General features: G+C 39.8%; 1 protein-coding gene across 6 annotated transcripts in view; it reads right to left on the reverse strand.

The window, feature by feature from the left end:
- The window catches only part of SETX (senataxin), a 2,451,437-nt gene that overhangs the window by 1,195,346 nt on the left and 1,241,905 nt on the right, over positions 1 to 14,186 (reverse strand). For all 6 annotated transcript variants that reach the window (XM_044058409.1, XM_044058411.1, XM_044058407.1 and 3 more), the window contains one exon: positions 10,451 to 10,559. In XM_044058409.1, the coding sequence (XP_043914344.1) occupies positions 10,451 to 10,559 (109 nt within the window). The remainder of the gene's footprint in view (positions 1 to 10,450; positions 10,560 to 14,186) is intronic.

A 14,186-nucleotide genomic window follows, 5' to 3' on the forward strand; every position in this document is an offset into this window, starting at 1 on the left:
CCCATCCAATCATCAAGATTTTTCTTGGAAGAGTGCTAATGAGGAGCTCTGTCTGACATAGATTGGTAGTCTGTTCCAGAGTATGGGAAGTCTCTGGGACAGGAATCTATCCCTCCAGCATGTTCTGTTTGCTGTGGTGACAAGGTTTAGGTCCCTAGAGCGTGTAGCTCGGAGGGATTGGAATTTCTTTAAGTGGAGCATGTCCAACAGCTCTGGGTTTGACATAGCTTTGTATGTTAGGCAGAAATCGCCTCTGAGTAGGCAATATGCGACGGAGTAAAGCTGGAGTTTTTTGAGATGGTCTGCATAAGGCATCTGTTTGAGGCCAGTAATCCTCTTTGTGAGGTATTTTTGCGGCCTTTCCAGTTGTTGTTGTAGATGTCTTGTGAGGTACATACCAAAAGGGGCGTTGTACTCTATAATGGGTCTAATGAGTGATGAGTAGAGGAGGAACAATGACCTCTTTTTTTCTGGTTGAGAAACATTTTGTGATGAGGAGTGCCACGTAGAAGGATTTTCTGACCACTGTGTCGATGTGATTATCAAAGGAGAGACTACTGTAAATCTGTGTCCCAAGGTCTCTTATCACACTTTCAGTGTTAAGTAGACTACTGCCTATGTGGTAGTTCATGGGTACAGAGAGTTTTTATCAAAGGGGATGACAATGCACTTTTTGGCATTGAGCTTGAGACCATGTCTTTAACACCAGGCATCTGTCTCAGTGAGGCCCTTTTGTAGGATGTCCACATTGTTAGGAGTTTCAATTATGGCTCTTAGTTTGCAGTCATCTGCAAATTTAGTTAGCCAAAGACCTTCTGTGTTTGGTATCTACTTCTCTGAAGTACAGGCTAACAGGAGAGGATCCAGGACTGAACCACGTGGTACTCCACTTGTCACTGGTCTGAAGTCTGATTGGGAGTCTGATACTTTCACGGTGTGGGTTCTGTCGGTAAGCCAGTTGGCAACCCATCTTGTGACATAGGGATTTATACCTAGTTTAGTGAGTTTATCTATAATTCCAGAGTGGGGGATGGTGTCGAACACCTTGGCGAGATCTAGATAGGCTATGTGAACCACCTTACCCTCATCTATGGCTTTGGTGATTACTTCAAAGAAGTCTATCAGGTTTAGAAGACATGATCTGCAATATTTTCTTGTCATAAGATAAAACACATTAACAAAGTAAAGATGGGTGCAATTAACTTGAGGTTTTGACTGCATGACACAGCCCCTAGCGTATTTCAGCAAAAATACAGACTGCACTTCTGACAGAAAAACTTAAATTTTCATTCCCTCAGAAACAGTAAAAACAAACATTTGTCAAAATAAGAAGACAAAGAAATACTGTGACAAGCAGAAATTCCCAAAGGGATTACTGTAAACACTGACAGAAATAAAAATATTCAAACAAATATTTTTTTTAAATAAATATAAAACAGAAAGAAAATAATACATCTAATAATAAAATAAGAGGCGTCTCCAAATGGGGTCTTATCTGAACAGTACGCCAGAAAAATCAGCACTGGATCCTCTGAAGACTTAGAGGACTTTCTTCTTTGGATGGCAGAAAGAATGAGCACACTCCTTGTCGGCTAAAGGCTTTCCTGTCAGACATGCTCAGCCGCTAATCAGTTGTTACAGGAGGAGACAGGGACGGGAGTATGAGCTTTTGAAAGCTGGTCAGTGCTGGGTTACACCTTGGCAGATAACCTAAAATGCCATTGAGGCAGTGGTACTCATGAATATCTCCTTGAACTTTGTGTTGGTCAAGAACACAATCACAACACAGCAAGGCCTCCTTCGTGTGCATAAGATTTTACTCCTCACCCAACAGTTAAGTGGCATTTTCAAGCAGCACCTGTTCGGTCATGTGCATTGCCACTAGACAGTGGTTCACAGTGACGGTACATTCCTTCACTCCCATCTCCTACTGACACATGAAATAAGACCCAGATTCCCCATTCGCTGCTGTATCATTCATCAAATATGTGGCCAATCTGTACAGAGTAGAATCCTGGGAACACGGACTCCTGGAAATCCTAAAATGAAATAACTACCCTCATCTCTAAAATGGTGTTGTGAAGCAATAGCTCCCTGGGTAACTACACTCCTTAAACAGTCTGCCCAATGAAATGTCACCCCAATCACACTCCACACAACTGCATCAGTGGCAAATGCAACCCAATGGAGGGTGGAAGAGACTGCTCAATGAAAGATTACTGGGAACCAACCACCATGACAGATGATGCCTGCGTACTCAAGGTGGGTGAAGCCTGTCCTCCTATTCTGCTACCTGTGACCACTGGACACTGAACGTCCACTGAAGGACTCCCATGAGACTGTTGGCAAAGAGAACCATGAGAATGGCTGCCGCCAAAAGGCCCAGTACCCTTGAGACTTTGAAGAGCAGACATTAAAGGTGACTCCAGCAAAGCAGCAATCAAAATCTGAACTCTGTCCATGGGAAGCCTGGCTTTACAGTCTAGGGTATCCAACTTGCAGTCTATGAATAAAAGGTGATGATGTGGGTTCATTTGGGGTTTGAAAACATTCATGATGATGCCTGGGAATGGAAGGAGAGAGCTCAAGGACAGTCTCACTGGGAAAAGCCAATCTTGAGAAGGCACAACAAGAAGCTAATTGTCCATGTAGGGGAGAACTTTTTTTAAACACCTTTACTGAATTATTACTTGAGATGTAGGCAAGCATACATTTATATAAAAGAAAACAAACCATATCAACATATGCCCAGTTACATGCATTATACATCACAGATGTTCTTTTGTGGAACTATCATTAATCCAACATTTCATAAATTGCTCAATTCTTGCCTTCCCTTAAACCTGACTCCTCCTCCAGAACATTATGCATGTGTTTGCTCCGCCCCTGTTCTAAATATCCAACTTCTTTAGTCTCCTTTACAATATTCATTACTTCAAATACAGTTGCTTTAAACTTGATTTTCATTTTCTAGTAAATGCTTTTTATCAGCTACCAGAACAAACTCAGCAAGACCTTACTATGTGTAGGCAATTCTGATCCTGTGTCCCAGCTCATTTACTCAGCAAGGCCTTACTATGTGTAGGCAATTCTGATCCTGTGTCCCAGCTCATTTACTCAGCAAGGCCTTACTATGTGTAGGCAGTTCTGATCCTGTGTCCCAGCTCATTTCCTTACTTACTCCAATTTGCTCACCCAATACTTCTGACAGAGTACTCTGTAGGGAATGTTTAATGTCTGCCAACTAACTACGCTCTCAAAACATACGTTCCCATTTACCTCTTTCTTCCCCATCACATCTCTAACATTTGCCATCTACCTGAGGAAAAATTCTCTGCAGTCTGCTTGGGATATAAAAAACACTTGCAAGCAAAAACCCAAAATCCTCTGGACTTTGTTGCATACTTAGGAGAAATACATATGTCCTGTCATTGTTCCTTGTACATTGCTTATTTTTCCCAATCTTTTCTAACCTCCTCTGATCAATTTCTATAGTTAGTGTGCAATGTTCTGTATGCCCTACTAATTATCCCTTTCTTAAAAGCAGCCTGTGTTCGAAGTTTGACTCTAACAGAGCAGGCCTTTCACTTAGGATTCCCATGTAGGGGAAGATCTTGGCTTCCAGCAGGCATATGTACATCACCACAATGGACATATATTTGCTGAACACCCAGTGGGCAGAGGTAAACAAATGAGTCTCCTGAACTAGAAATGACGGATTCCAACCCTGAAGTGCAAGAACCCTTGAGACAGTGTGGATATTAATATATAGATAAATGTTGTAAAAGGGAAAAATGCATTCAACATTTTTGGCTAGACATGGAAGGATTCTTTGAACCAAGACTATTTGGATGGCATCATTTGGAACAAAAGAGCTGGGGAAGTTTACATCTAGAAAGAGTCTAAGCGCCCTGGTATTTTCTGGCACCAAAAAGGACCTGAACTGTCTGCATCAGTGTCACAGAGGGTGATAAAATGCTAACTACAGCCCAGGCGATCTGAGTTTGAATAGCTGCTGAGACTTACAATCTAGCAGACAGAGAGGATAAGTGCATCCATCCAGGGTGGGGGTAGGGATGATGTTTTTTGTTTAGCTGACAGTAGTGCTCTAATAGATCCTCTGTTGGGAAGTGGAGGCGCATCATAAGGGAAGCTACAGAGTATAAAACATGGGTGTGGCCACCAAAGCAGGTGATACTAGCCCTTGCTAAGACATGTGGGAGCATGCATGCAATAACAGAGGGGCACAGGCGGCACTTGCTGTGACATAAGAAATTATGTCGCTATAAGAGATGAGTTTAGACCATAAAAGAGAAATGCTCTTACTTCTGGGATGCCTGTGAGAGCACAAAGCACACTGATGGCTGCCTGGATGCTGCCCCTCTCCATACAGAATATCTGACTGAGGGCATGCTTGCTGATCCACAGGCATGGGGTGAAAAATAAATGAACAAGGAAAAAGAATCCAGAATAATATTTTAGCCCTCTACGGTCTGGTGTGATCACCCACCCCACCCAGTGGCTCTTTTGTTAAGAAATGAAGCACTTCCAGTCTTGTCAATTTTTTCCTGATGGGGCAAGACGTCCATCAATGGAGGCAGACTGCTGGGTTCACAAAAAGGGGAGCTTGTAAAGTCCTGATTGTAAAGTCCTTATTCAATGGTCAGAAATTATCTAAAACAATCAAATTGGAAGGGCAAGTGACCCTCATCTGCCTCCATGGAAAAGCATTTGGGCAAGTCCTCAGTACCCGTACAGTCCTCAAAAATAGGGACCTCAGCTGCCTGAAGGTCACTTAGAACTCCAGCAGAGTCATTGCGACCTTTCTGGAAGGAGTCTGAATGGGGTGGGACAGCTTACAGAAGCAATGACTGTTTCATTCTGAAGAATCCAAAGTTAGTGCCTGATTTTCTGAGTCCTAGAGAAGGTACATTCAGGAAAAAGAAATATGACACTAATAAATATTGTAAAAGAGGTAAAACAACTGGAACAGGGATCTTTAGAAAGGAGAAGAAGCAAACTACATAAAATAAATGGAATTTGTGGGAACAATACATGCCGAACAATGTTTAAGAGGAGAACTGAGGTTTAAGGGAAGGCAGGAATTGAGCGATTTATGTAATGCTGAAATGAAAGTTATTGCAAAAAAGAAAAAAAAACGGAATGTATAATGAGTATAAATGGGAAAATGATAATATGGTTTGTTTTCTTTTTCTAATAATGTACATGTGCTTATGCTTTAAGTCATAACTTAATAAAGGTGTTTTTTTTTTTTTTTTTTTTTAAAGGATATTTGACACCATCTTCTGTCAAAATCTTCCACTGCTTCTTCATATCATGTCATGTCTGAACTCTAGAACAAAAATTTCATAACAGATGGGGATGTTCTTAAAGCTCACCATCATATCCTCTGTGAGATACAGTCAGGCATAAAGAAGGACAGCAATGCACATGATGATGCTGGCCAAAGCTGAGTGCATAGCTGACTGGGACAATAACTATTTCTTCATATTAGGTCCTTCATACAACTGCTCCAAGGTACAGGTCAGCATATCTATCGTCCCCACAGAATTCCATAATGTGACTCAGATAAGACAGTACCCTCAGGAAAACGGATGATGAAATGTAATATAATTTCTCAAAGCAGTCAGGTACCCGAAACTCAATGCTGGGTGGATGAAACCCAGGACACTGAGGGTTGTAAATCTTAAGAACTGCTGTGGAGATCAACATATCCTGCCGGGTGTCCCTGACAAGTATGCAGTATTCTTTAAGGATGTTAAACTCTTAGCAGCTTTCCTCAGGACAGACACCATTGTAACAGGGTTGGATGACACAGCTTCAGTGAACAACTGACAATATCGAAAAGAAACTACACATTTTTTTTTTTGCCCTCTTCTGCTGGCCCTAAAGGCTTTTTGTAAAGTCCTTGCAATGATGACAATCCCCATGACTTGAAATGGAAGAGTAGTTTCAACTAGAATTCAAGGGTCTTTCTGATTTGGAAGCCATCGGACAGGCAGAACAGCAGAAAAGTGGATATATCCAGGGATGAAGCCCAGACTACTATGAACCAGGTGACTGGAACTCACTAAACAGATGAAGGTTAAAGGGACAGATACAATGCCAGAGCAGAATTTGGCTCCAAGACTAAAAGCAACAGCCATACTCCCAAAGGACCAAGAATGGTTGACATCAAAGACAATGCCGACACTGAGGGCAATACCTTGTTGCTCTCGAAGAGACAAAGTAGTGTTGAAACAGGTCCAAAAGCACTGAGTCCAAGGACAATAGTTACAATCCTAAGAATGCAAGAACACTCAGGGTGAACAGAAGCTGACAGTAAGTAACCTCTTAGCCTTGCTGCCACACCTGCCAGTATTGGCTTCAGTGAGGATGCAGCGATAGAGGAAGACTCCGAATACCTGAAGCTGACAGAGTTGGGGTAGGGGTACGCCAGTTCTTGCCTGAGCACCTGCAGAAGCACAGGCATCAACCAGTTGCTGCTACATTAACATAACAGCCTCTAGCAGCTTCTTACAATCCAGTTTAACCACTAGTGATGGTGGTGGTCTGCCACAGACCTGATGTCCCTAGACTCGGGTTTCTGTAATGACTTCCCTACATGACACCAACTCAACTGGAGCAGAGCTTGGAAAAAACATAGTGAAACAACCAGAAGGTCCTTTAAAAAGCACAAGAGAAACCACCATATGCAATAAAATTTTATAATGATGCCTTTAGTCAATAACAATGGGTTCCTCAAAATATGATGGGAGATGTCAGTGTCTCATGTTTTTTTTTTTTTTTTTTTTTTTGCATCTCCTGCTCTCACATATACCTGCAGAGGATGTAGGCTTACCATCTAGATTCACTGACACTGAAGTTCTCTGCCTCTTCTTGGACTAAAACAGTAATGGAGGAAAAAGGACGGACACTCTAAAACCAACAGAGAAATAGAACCCAAAGTTAAGAAATTTACAGATAAGCCCAAGGAGCAGGACAGGGTGGAAAGTGAATGCTGGTAAAGGCACAACTGGAGACTTTCTCAGCAATATCAATGGATAGCATGTGTAAAGCCTTTGCAAATGTCACATCTGCTTTCACACCGACTCTCCCCAAGACAAAATCGATGCTGGACAAAGCTACCTTGAGGTGAGATTTTTTTTCCCTACATGAAAAAACCTCCTCTCTGTGCTGGTAGAAAGAAGAGAGTCCAATCTTGAAAAAATGAAGGTCAAAATGGAATACAGTAAAGACAAGTGAAAGGGAAATCCTCAAAAAAATACAGGGAAAGTTGCAATAACAGTCAAGAAACACCAACGCAAAAACAAGAGAGAAAAAAACGTTTACCAATAATCTCTGTGATGAGAAATCAGAAAATAAAGGTAGGCAAGAAAAACCTTCCCTTTTCTCTTTTTTTTCTTAGAAAAAGGCTAAAGCCCCAAGAAAATAGGTACTAAAGAACTCCCACTAAACGATCAATGACTTTACAATCAGATGACATAAAATAAATAACTCAAAGACCAATAGGGAAGTAGAACCTTCTTACAACTTCTTACGTTGTTAGTTAACAACGTTGCAGATGAACACAAGGAGCACGACAGGGTAGAAAGCAATAGTTGGTTGACTGAAAGGTGATAACTAATGGATAATCTGACATAAAATGAAGGACTCAAAGACCAACACTAAGTGAAGCACGGTAATGAAGATCTGAAGAAGGCGGCTTCTGTGCTGAATTATGTGCAGTAGGGCTGGAAAGGTACAGTGTGCTGAATGGTCCTAATGCCTAAGAAAGGTACAGTGTGCTGAACGGTCCTAATGCCTAAAAAAGCAAACAACAACTTTCAGGTCAGAAATCCAACTATACCTTCACATTGTTGCTTACCAGCGATGGACCTATTTCTATACACCTAAGTTTCTAGTTTAAAGACTTTAAAACTTTTTCAGTAAGTTATAAAAACAAAGTTTTAAATGTTCTTTCTAGTAGCTTTACTAAAACTGGTACAATTTTCACAAGATTCATGCTTATGTTCTGTCCCTAAGCACATTTAATTACTGATCCTGGTGAAGACATAACATTACTTCTTTCAATGCCTCAATGAAGACTGTTCACTTATTTTGAAATGGAAATATAGAAAAAAAAAACACTGTATAAAAAATGTAGACGAGTAGGCAGTTATTCTCTTTCTTCTTCTGTACAAACTGAAGGATGAATAGTTTCTAAGATAGAAAGACTAAACAGAGAAGAAAACTGTATGGCACAAAAACTGCAGTGTCATATCACTTGTGCCGACACTTTTGCAGAAGGTACACTGCACCTGTACTGGTCACCACAGGGACCAGAGCCGCTACTGGAAAACTTTGACCAGATCACAATACAAAAAAGATTGGTAACCCAAACTTCAATTAATTACTACTCCAGTGACCCACTGAAAGAAGAAAACGTAGCAGCATCTGGTGTGAAGCAAAGGTCCAAACCCAAAGGATCTGAAGGCCCACATATTCAATATCAGTGCCTGTGGACTCAGCTAATGTCTTTCTGCCTGCTGCAAAGAGCCCCAACAAGCACATCTTCAGTCATGGGAAGAATGCATTTCCTACTTCAACTAGGAAGCAGACTAACAAGAGTCCTAGCATAAGCACAGTCCTCAACTCTGACAGGTAGGAAAAAAGTAATCACGTCAGTGTCAGTGGTACAACAGGTAGCACACTCGCCTTTAGTACAGAAGGCTGCGGCTTCTATATCCACACCAGGTAGATGGATTGCTGACACTGCAGCACAGCATTATGGGAGAGCTGCATGCAAGTGTGCCATCTTTCGAAACAGACACTGGCAGCTCAGGTGGATGCAAAAGATCCCACTGCACTTAAAAACTTATGGTTAAGTTCCTGATGCCCTGGCCAAATTTCCCCTAGCAGTATAAATACCACCTCAGGTCTCCCCTAAAAAGAGGTTACTAACCTAGTAGAGCAAACCCAGTCTATGATGGATGGATGAATAAATAAATGTGGTGTAAAAGATCTGAGCAGAAAATCCCAGAGGACTACAGTCTGATTTCACCATTAGCAGATGAGAAAGAGGTTCATATCCTCAAACACATTAAAAAAAATCCCCCCAAGGGCAAAGGATGAGTGAAGGAACAAGCTTCAGAATCTATCCAGCATTCCTCACAGGACCAGAAGCTGAGAAACCTCATTGCTGTAAAGGCAACCATGTGACTCAGAAGATAAAGACCACAGACTTGACATGTCATCTGAAGAGGACATGCAAACTGAGGAAGTTAAGATCATCTTTTGTCTAGCCCATTTTAAGGAAAAGGAGCCAGATCTAAAAACTTTTAAGACCAGGATTCTTGGATCCTTCATGTCTGTTTCCTTTGTACTGGGTGTCTTTCTCAGTGCCCCCCCCCCCCCCATCCCTACTAACATACAGGACCTCTGGCCTGTAATTAGCTCCTTTTGCCCTAGACTTATGCCTTTTCTGAGTGATTCCATAACCTATCAGATGCCAACAGAAAGCTCTTCAGCTATCAAGACAATTAATCACTCACATCAGTAAGATAATCAGAGGCTAGAAGGTCATACTGACACATAAGCTGTACGCTTATGCCTAATTCCACATGCCATGAAAATGCAGCGCTGCTGACCTACCTACATCAGGCTCTTGCACACGAACCTCCTGCACACCTGTCCAAGTCCTGTTGTCAAAACGCAGTCCTATGTGCCATACCCAGGGACTCCACTGGGTAAAATTAAACAGCAGTCCCTCCCATTCCCCTCCTGAAGATAGCAGAGTTAACATCCTGTCCTCAAACATACTCCACCTTGCAGGCCCTTCAGTACTTGAGATACTATCAAAGCCCAGATCACTGGTATAAAGGAAAGAAGCCCAATTGCTCTAGGATTAGGTCAGCAACAATGTGAAGGTATACCTGGATTTCTCAGCAGAAAATTGTTCTTTCAAGCAATGGATCCTTCTCCCAGCTTCATAACTATCAAGTCAGGCCTCAGAAGAGACAAGTGAAGGTGGTGACAGGCTGAACTGTTCAAACATTAGACAAGGCAGCAGTTAACAGCTGCCTTAAGAAGTTCCTCAAGCAAAACAGGAAAATCCAATGACTGCCCTGCTCTGCTCTCTTCTGATATCCAATAATCACATGGGCAACTTTCTAGATTACAAGATCAATGCATGCATTATTTTGCTCTATTTTTTTCCTGCAATAAATGCAGGCATCGCCTTGTGGTCAAGTAAAGAACAGATTCAAACAATGTGACAAATAAAACTGCAGGATCTCCAGACAAAGTGGGCAAATGCAATGTAGCCTTAAAAACATCTCTACATTTTCTTCAGCTAGGTGTGCAGCAAAAGGATAAATACAACCACTTGTTGAAACCTCTAAGAAACTTAAGAACAAAACTTGCTTTATAATTTTATTGCACAACTTACCCTGACAATCAACACGATTCATGTTACTTTCAGACCAAAATCCTGTCTGAGACAGGCAGTATAAAGTGTTTTTCTTGGTTCTCTGGTTATTCATCCACTCCTGACCTGCCTGAAAGTCAAGTAATTTAACAAAATGAAAAGGAAAAGCAAATTAACCGAAACTCCTAGCACAAATTAAACTAAACGATCACAATAATAAGTATCACTTAAATTTGCACTGTAGTAAAAGTACGGTACAACGCAACTATGTAATTCAGAAAGGAAATCTGTACAACAAATAAATTCAATAATATAAACTTTTCATTAGTGCAACCCTAAAGAAAAAATCTTAAGGGGGTACACTTGTAACTTGCTTACCATATGACTGAAGAAATGTAGAAACCACCACGAAGATAAAAAATGTAAAATGAATTTATTGTAGATCAAAAACCTCAGGTTACCATAAAAAGAAATCTTCAAGTGGCAGATCCTTGCCAATTCCTACTCTGCCCATTCTCTTCCAAAATGTCAGATTTCTCTGTAAGAGTGGGGGAGGAACCAGAATGCCTCATGGTCATTACAGGCCATTTCCCTGTCCCACCTCATGTTTTTCCAAGTGACAGCCGAACTGGAAAGGTGCATATGACTCCTCAGCAAACAAGCCCTAAGCAGCAAGCTACTGCAAGCAAAGACAGAGTGCAATCCATGTGCCTGGGGAAGAACTATCTCTTGACACACACGTATGTAATACATGAGGTGTATATGTGGATTTGTTTCACAAGCTTGAAGTTTCAAAAGTTTGAAATGCAAATGTTCGAGACCACAAGACTGAAGTTTTGAAACTTCAAACGTTTTGAATGGAGATTGTCATATAGTGCGGAATGGCAAATTTACCATTTTCTCACTGTAGTGCGATCTTGGAGTTGTAATATTTATTTAGCAGGGGATGTGGAGGGTGCAGGGGGGCTTGCCTCCCCACAAAAACATAAAAGAGAAATTACTTTTATTTTTTTGTAAATTACAATTTCAAAGTTTCAAAACTTTGATCTTATGGTCTCGAACATTTGCAATTTGAAGTTTTAAACCCTTGAGCTTGTAAAGTAGATCTGTGTGTGTGTGTGTGTGTGTGTGTGTGTGTGTATATATACATATGCATGCATAGAGGTCCCCTTCAGACAGTCCAACTTTTAAAAGCTCGACTTTCTATGGGTGAGACCATATGATTGAACTTTTAAAAGTTCGAACGGTCTGCATGGGGATCTCCATAGAACTCGTAATGGGAACATTTCCCTTTACTACAATGTACTGCGATCTTGGAGTTGGTATATTTAAATAGCGGGGGACATCATGGGTGTAGGGGGGCATGCCCCCCTGCTAGCACTGTTTAGTTTTTTTTTTTTTGGTTTATTTTTTTTCACATTTTTGAACACTCAAATGTTCAAACATATAGTCTCGACTGTATGAAAGTTGAACATTTAGATGTTCGATTATGTGAAGCAGACGTGTGTGTGTGTGTGTGTGTCTATATACACACACACACACGTGTACATATATACACACACACACACACACACATATATATATATATATATATATATATATATATATATATCTATAGTGGGTATAAAAAGTGTAGACACCCCTATTAAAATGCCAGGTTTTTGTGACATAAAAAAATGAGAACACAATAAATCATTTCATAACTTTTCCCACCTTTAATGTGACCTATAACCTGTACAATTCAATTGAAAAACAAACAAATTTGTCAGGGGAAAAAATATAAAAATAAACGTACAATAAGCTGGTTGCATAAGTGTGCACACCCTTAAACTAATACTTTGTTGAAGCACCTTTTGATTTAATTAAGTCTAAACCACCTATACTTAGAAGTAGTAAATACTGCAACACAGATGAAAGAAAAGGAAGTGGAATCTTTACAAAAGGGTAGGAGTAAATTACATGGAAAGAAACGAAATTGTGGAAACAATACATGCAGAAAAATGTTTTGGGCGCAGAATGAGGTTTAACAAAAGGCAGGAATTGAATTATGTAATGCTGCTTACATTATAAGATATACAACAATATATGTTATGTATAACATTTGTAAATATGAAGTTGTTGATCTGGTTTGATTACTTTTGTATAAATGTAAGTTTGCGTATGTCACAAGTGATAATTCAATAAAAGTGTTCTAAAAATAATTAAACTGGCTTGAACTTATAAGGCAGGTGACCTGCCCATAACTTATTGTACTCTCTAGACAAATACCCAGCATTATAATATACTCGACTGTAATATTCGCCTACTACAGAACCTCACTCTAGCAATACACTCATGTATCAGAAAAACATTTAACATTACTGGAGACTCTCTCTACTCCTATTATGTGTCAAACCTCTAGAATGAAATCTCCACACACTTAGAAAACTTAAACAGTTTCAAAGCTTTGTTTAAACAGCACCTATGCCAAAGATGGTTCTGTTCTTCCTGCGTTCCTGGCTATCCTTACTCAGATTACTTTTACCAACTCTTCCCAATTTTATGCACCTTATTGCCCCTCCTCCTCATACCGCACTTACTTCCTAAACTCTTACTCTTCCTCCCTCTCTCATACCCCTCCACCAACTACAACTCCTCCTCTGTCCATTTATCTTCTTGCTCATTTCCATAATTTCTCCTTTCGTATATGTTATCAAGTTTTTAAGCTACACTACTAATTGTTTGTTTGTAAATTATTACTAACCTCAAAAATACCCCAGTTTGGTCTTTTCACTGCAGCCATCATGCTATAAATACATTAACTGTTATTGTATTCTATTTTTCTATTCAATAATTAACCAAGTTATGTCAAATTTCCTCTTTTTGTGTTAAAACGTTATGCTCATGTAAGAAATATTTAAAAATCATGTAAATAAGCTCATGTACAGACATTTTACCTGCATTTATAAATGTGCCTCGTGTAACTTAATTGTGGAGCTTTTCTCCCTGGGCCTACATTGAAAATAGGCTTTACCCCATCAGACTGTTCCCAGTCAGGACAGACAAGTAAATAATAAATAAAATACAATAAAAGTTTAGAATTCTGAAGAAATCTACAAAAATATTTGGTATGGAAGGCATGAGTTCAATAGTAGGTACTTAGAATTTACATATTATTCCCCAAGGTACAATAACTGGGTTAGACTGGATAGAAATTATACTTCACCGGAATGTGTTATTTCACTGGAAGCTTTGACATTCATCTAGTAACAGTTTCAGATCATTCACTGATAAAAACTAAGATAAAAATATAGGGTAATGAAATAAAAACGAGCCACTGGCACTTCCCACCTACCTGTTAAAAAAGAGAGGAATTTAAAGAATGGGCAGTGGAAAGTATCTAAGAGATATTACAGAAGATAGAAATTTCTTCAGACATGATAGATGGTTAAAGTAAAGAAGAGAGAGAGATGGTTAAGAAGTAATATGAATTATTTAGAGGGGCTGACAATGGTTTTTGATAAAGAATTCAGAGCATACAAACTTTTAGCACAATGACTTACTCAAAAGAAAGTAGAAAGGGTCGCTGCCAAACTTAGGGAGCCTATAACAAGAAAAATAAGAGATCCAGTACAGGTATTAGATACATTTCAGAAATGTTACAAAAACTGTATAAAGCACAGGAAAGTAGAAATCAAAAAAGAGCACAAATGGATATATTTATGGAAGACAAGAGCTAGATGAGGCTTAACAATGGTTAAGCTAGGAAAATATGAGA

This window comes from Protopterus annectens, chromosome 16.part0 (assembly GCF_019279795.1).
Source record: "Protopterus annectens isolate FY-2018-M chromosome 16.part0, PAN1.0, whole genome shotgun sequence".
Taxonomy (NCBI): domain Eukaryota; kingdom Metazoa; phylum Chordata; order Ceratodontiformes; family Protopteridae; genus Protopterus; species Protopterus annectens.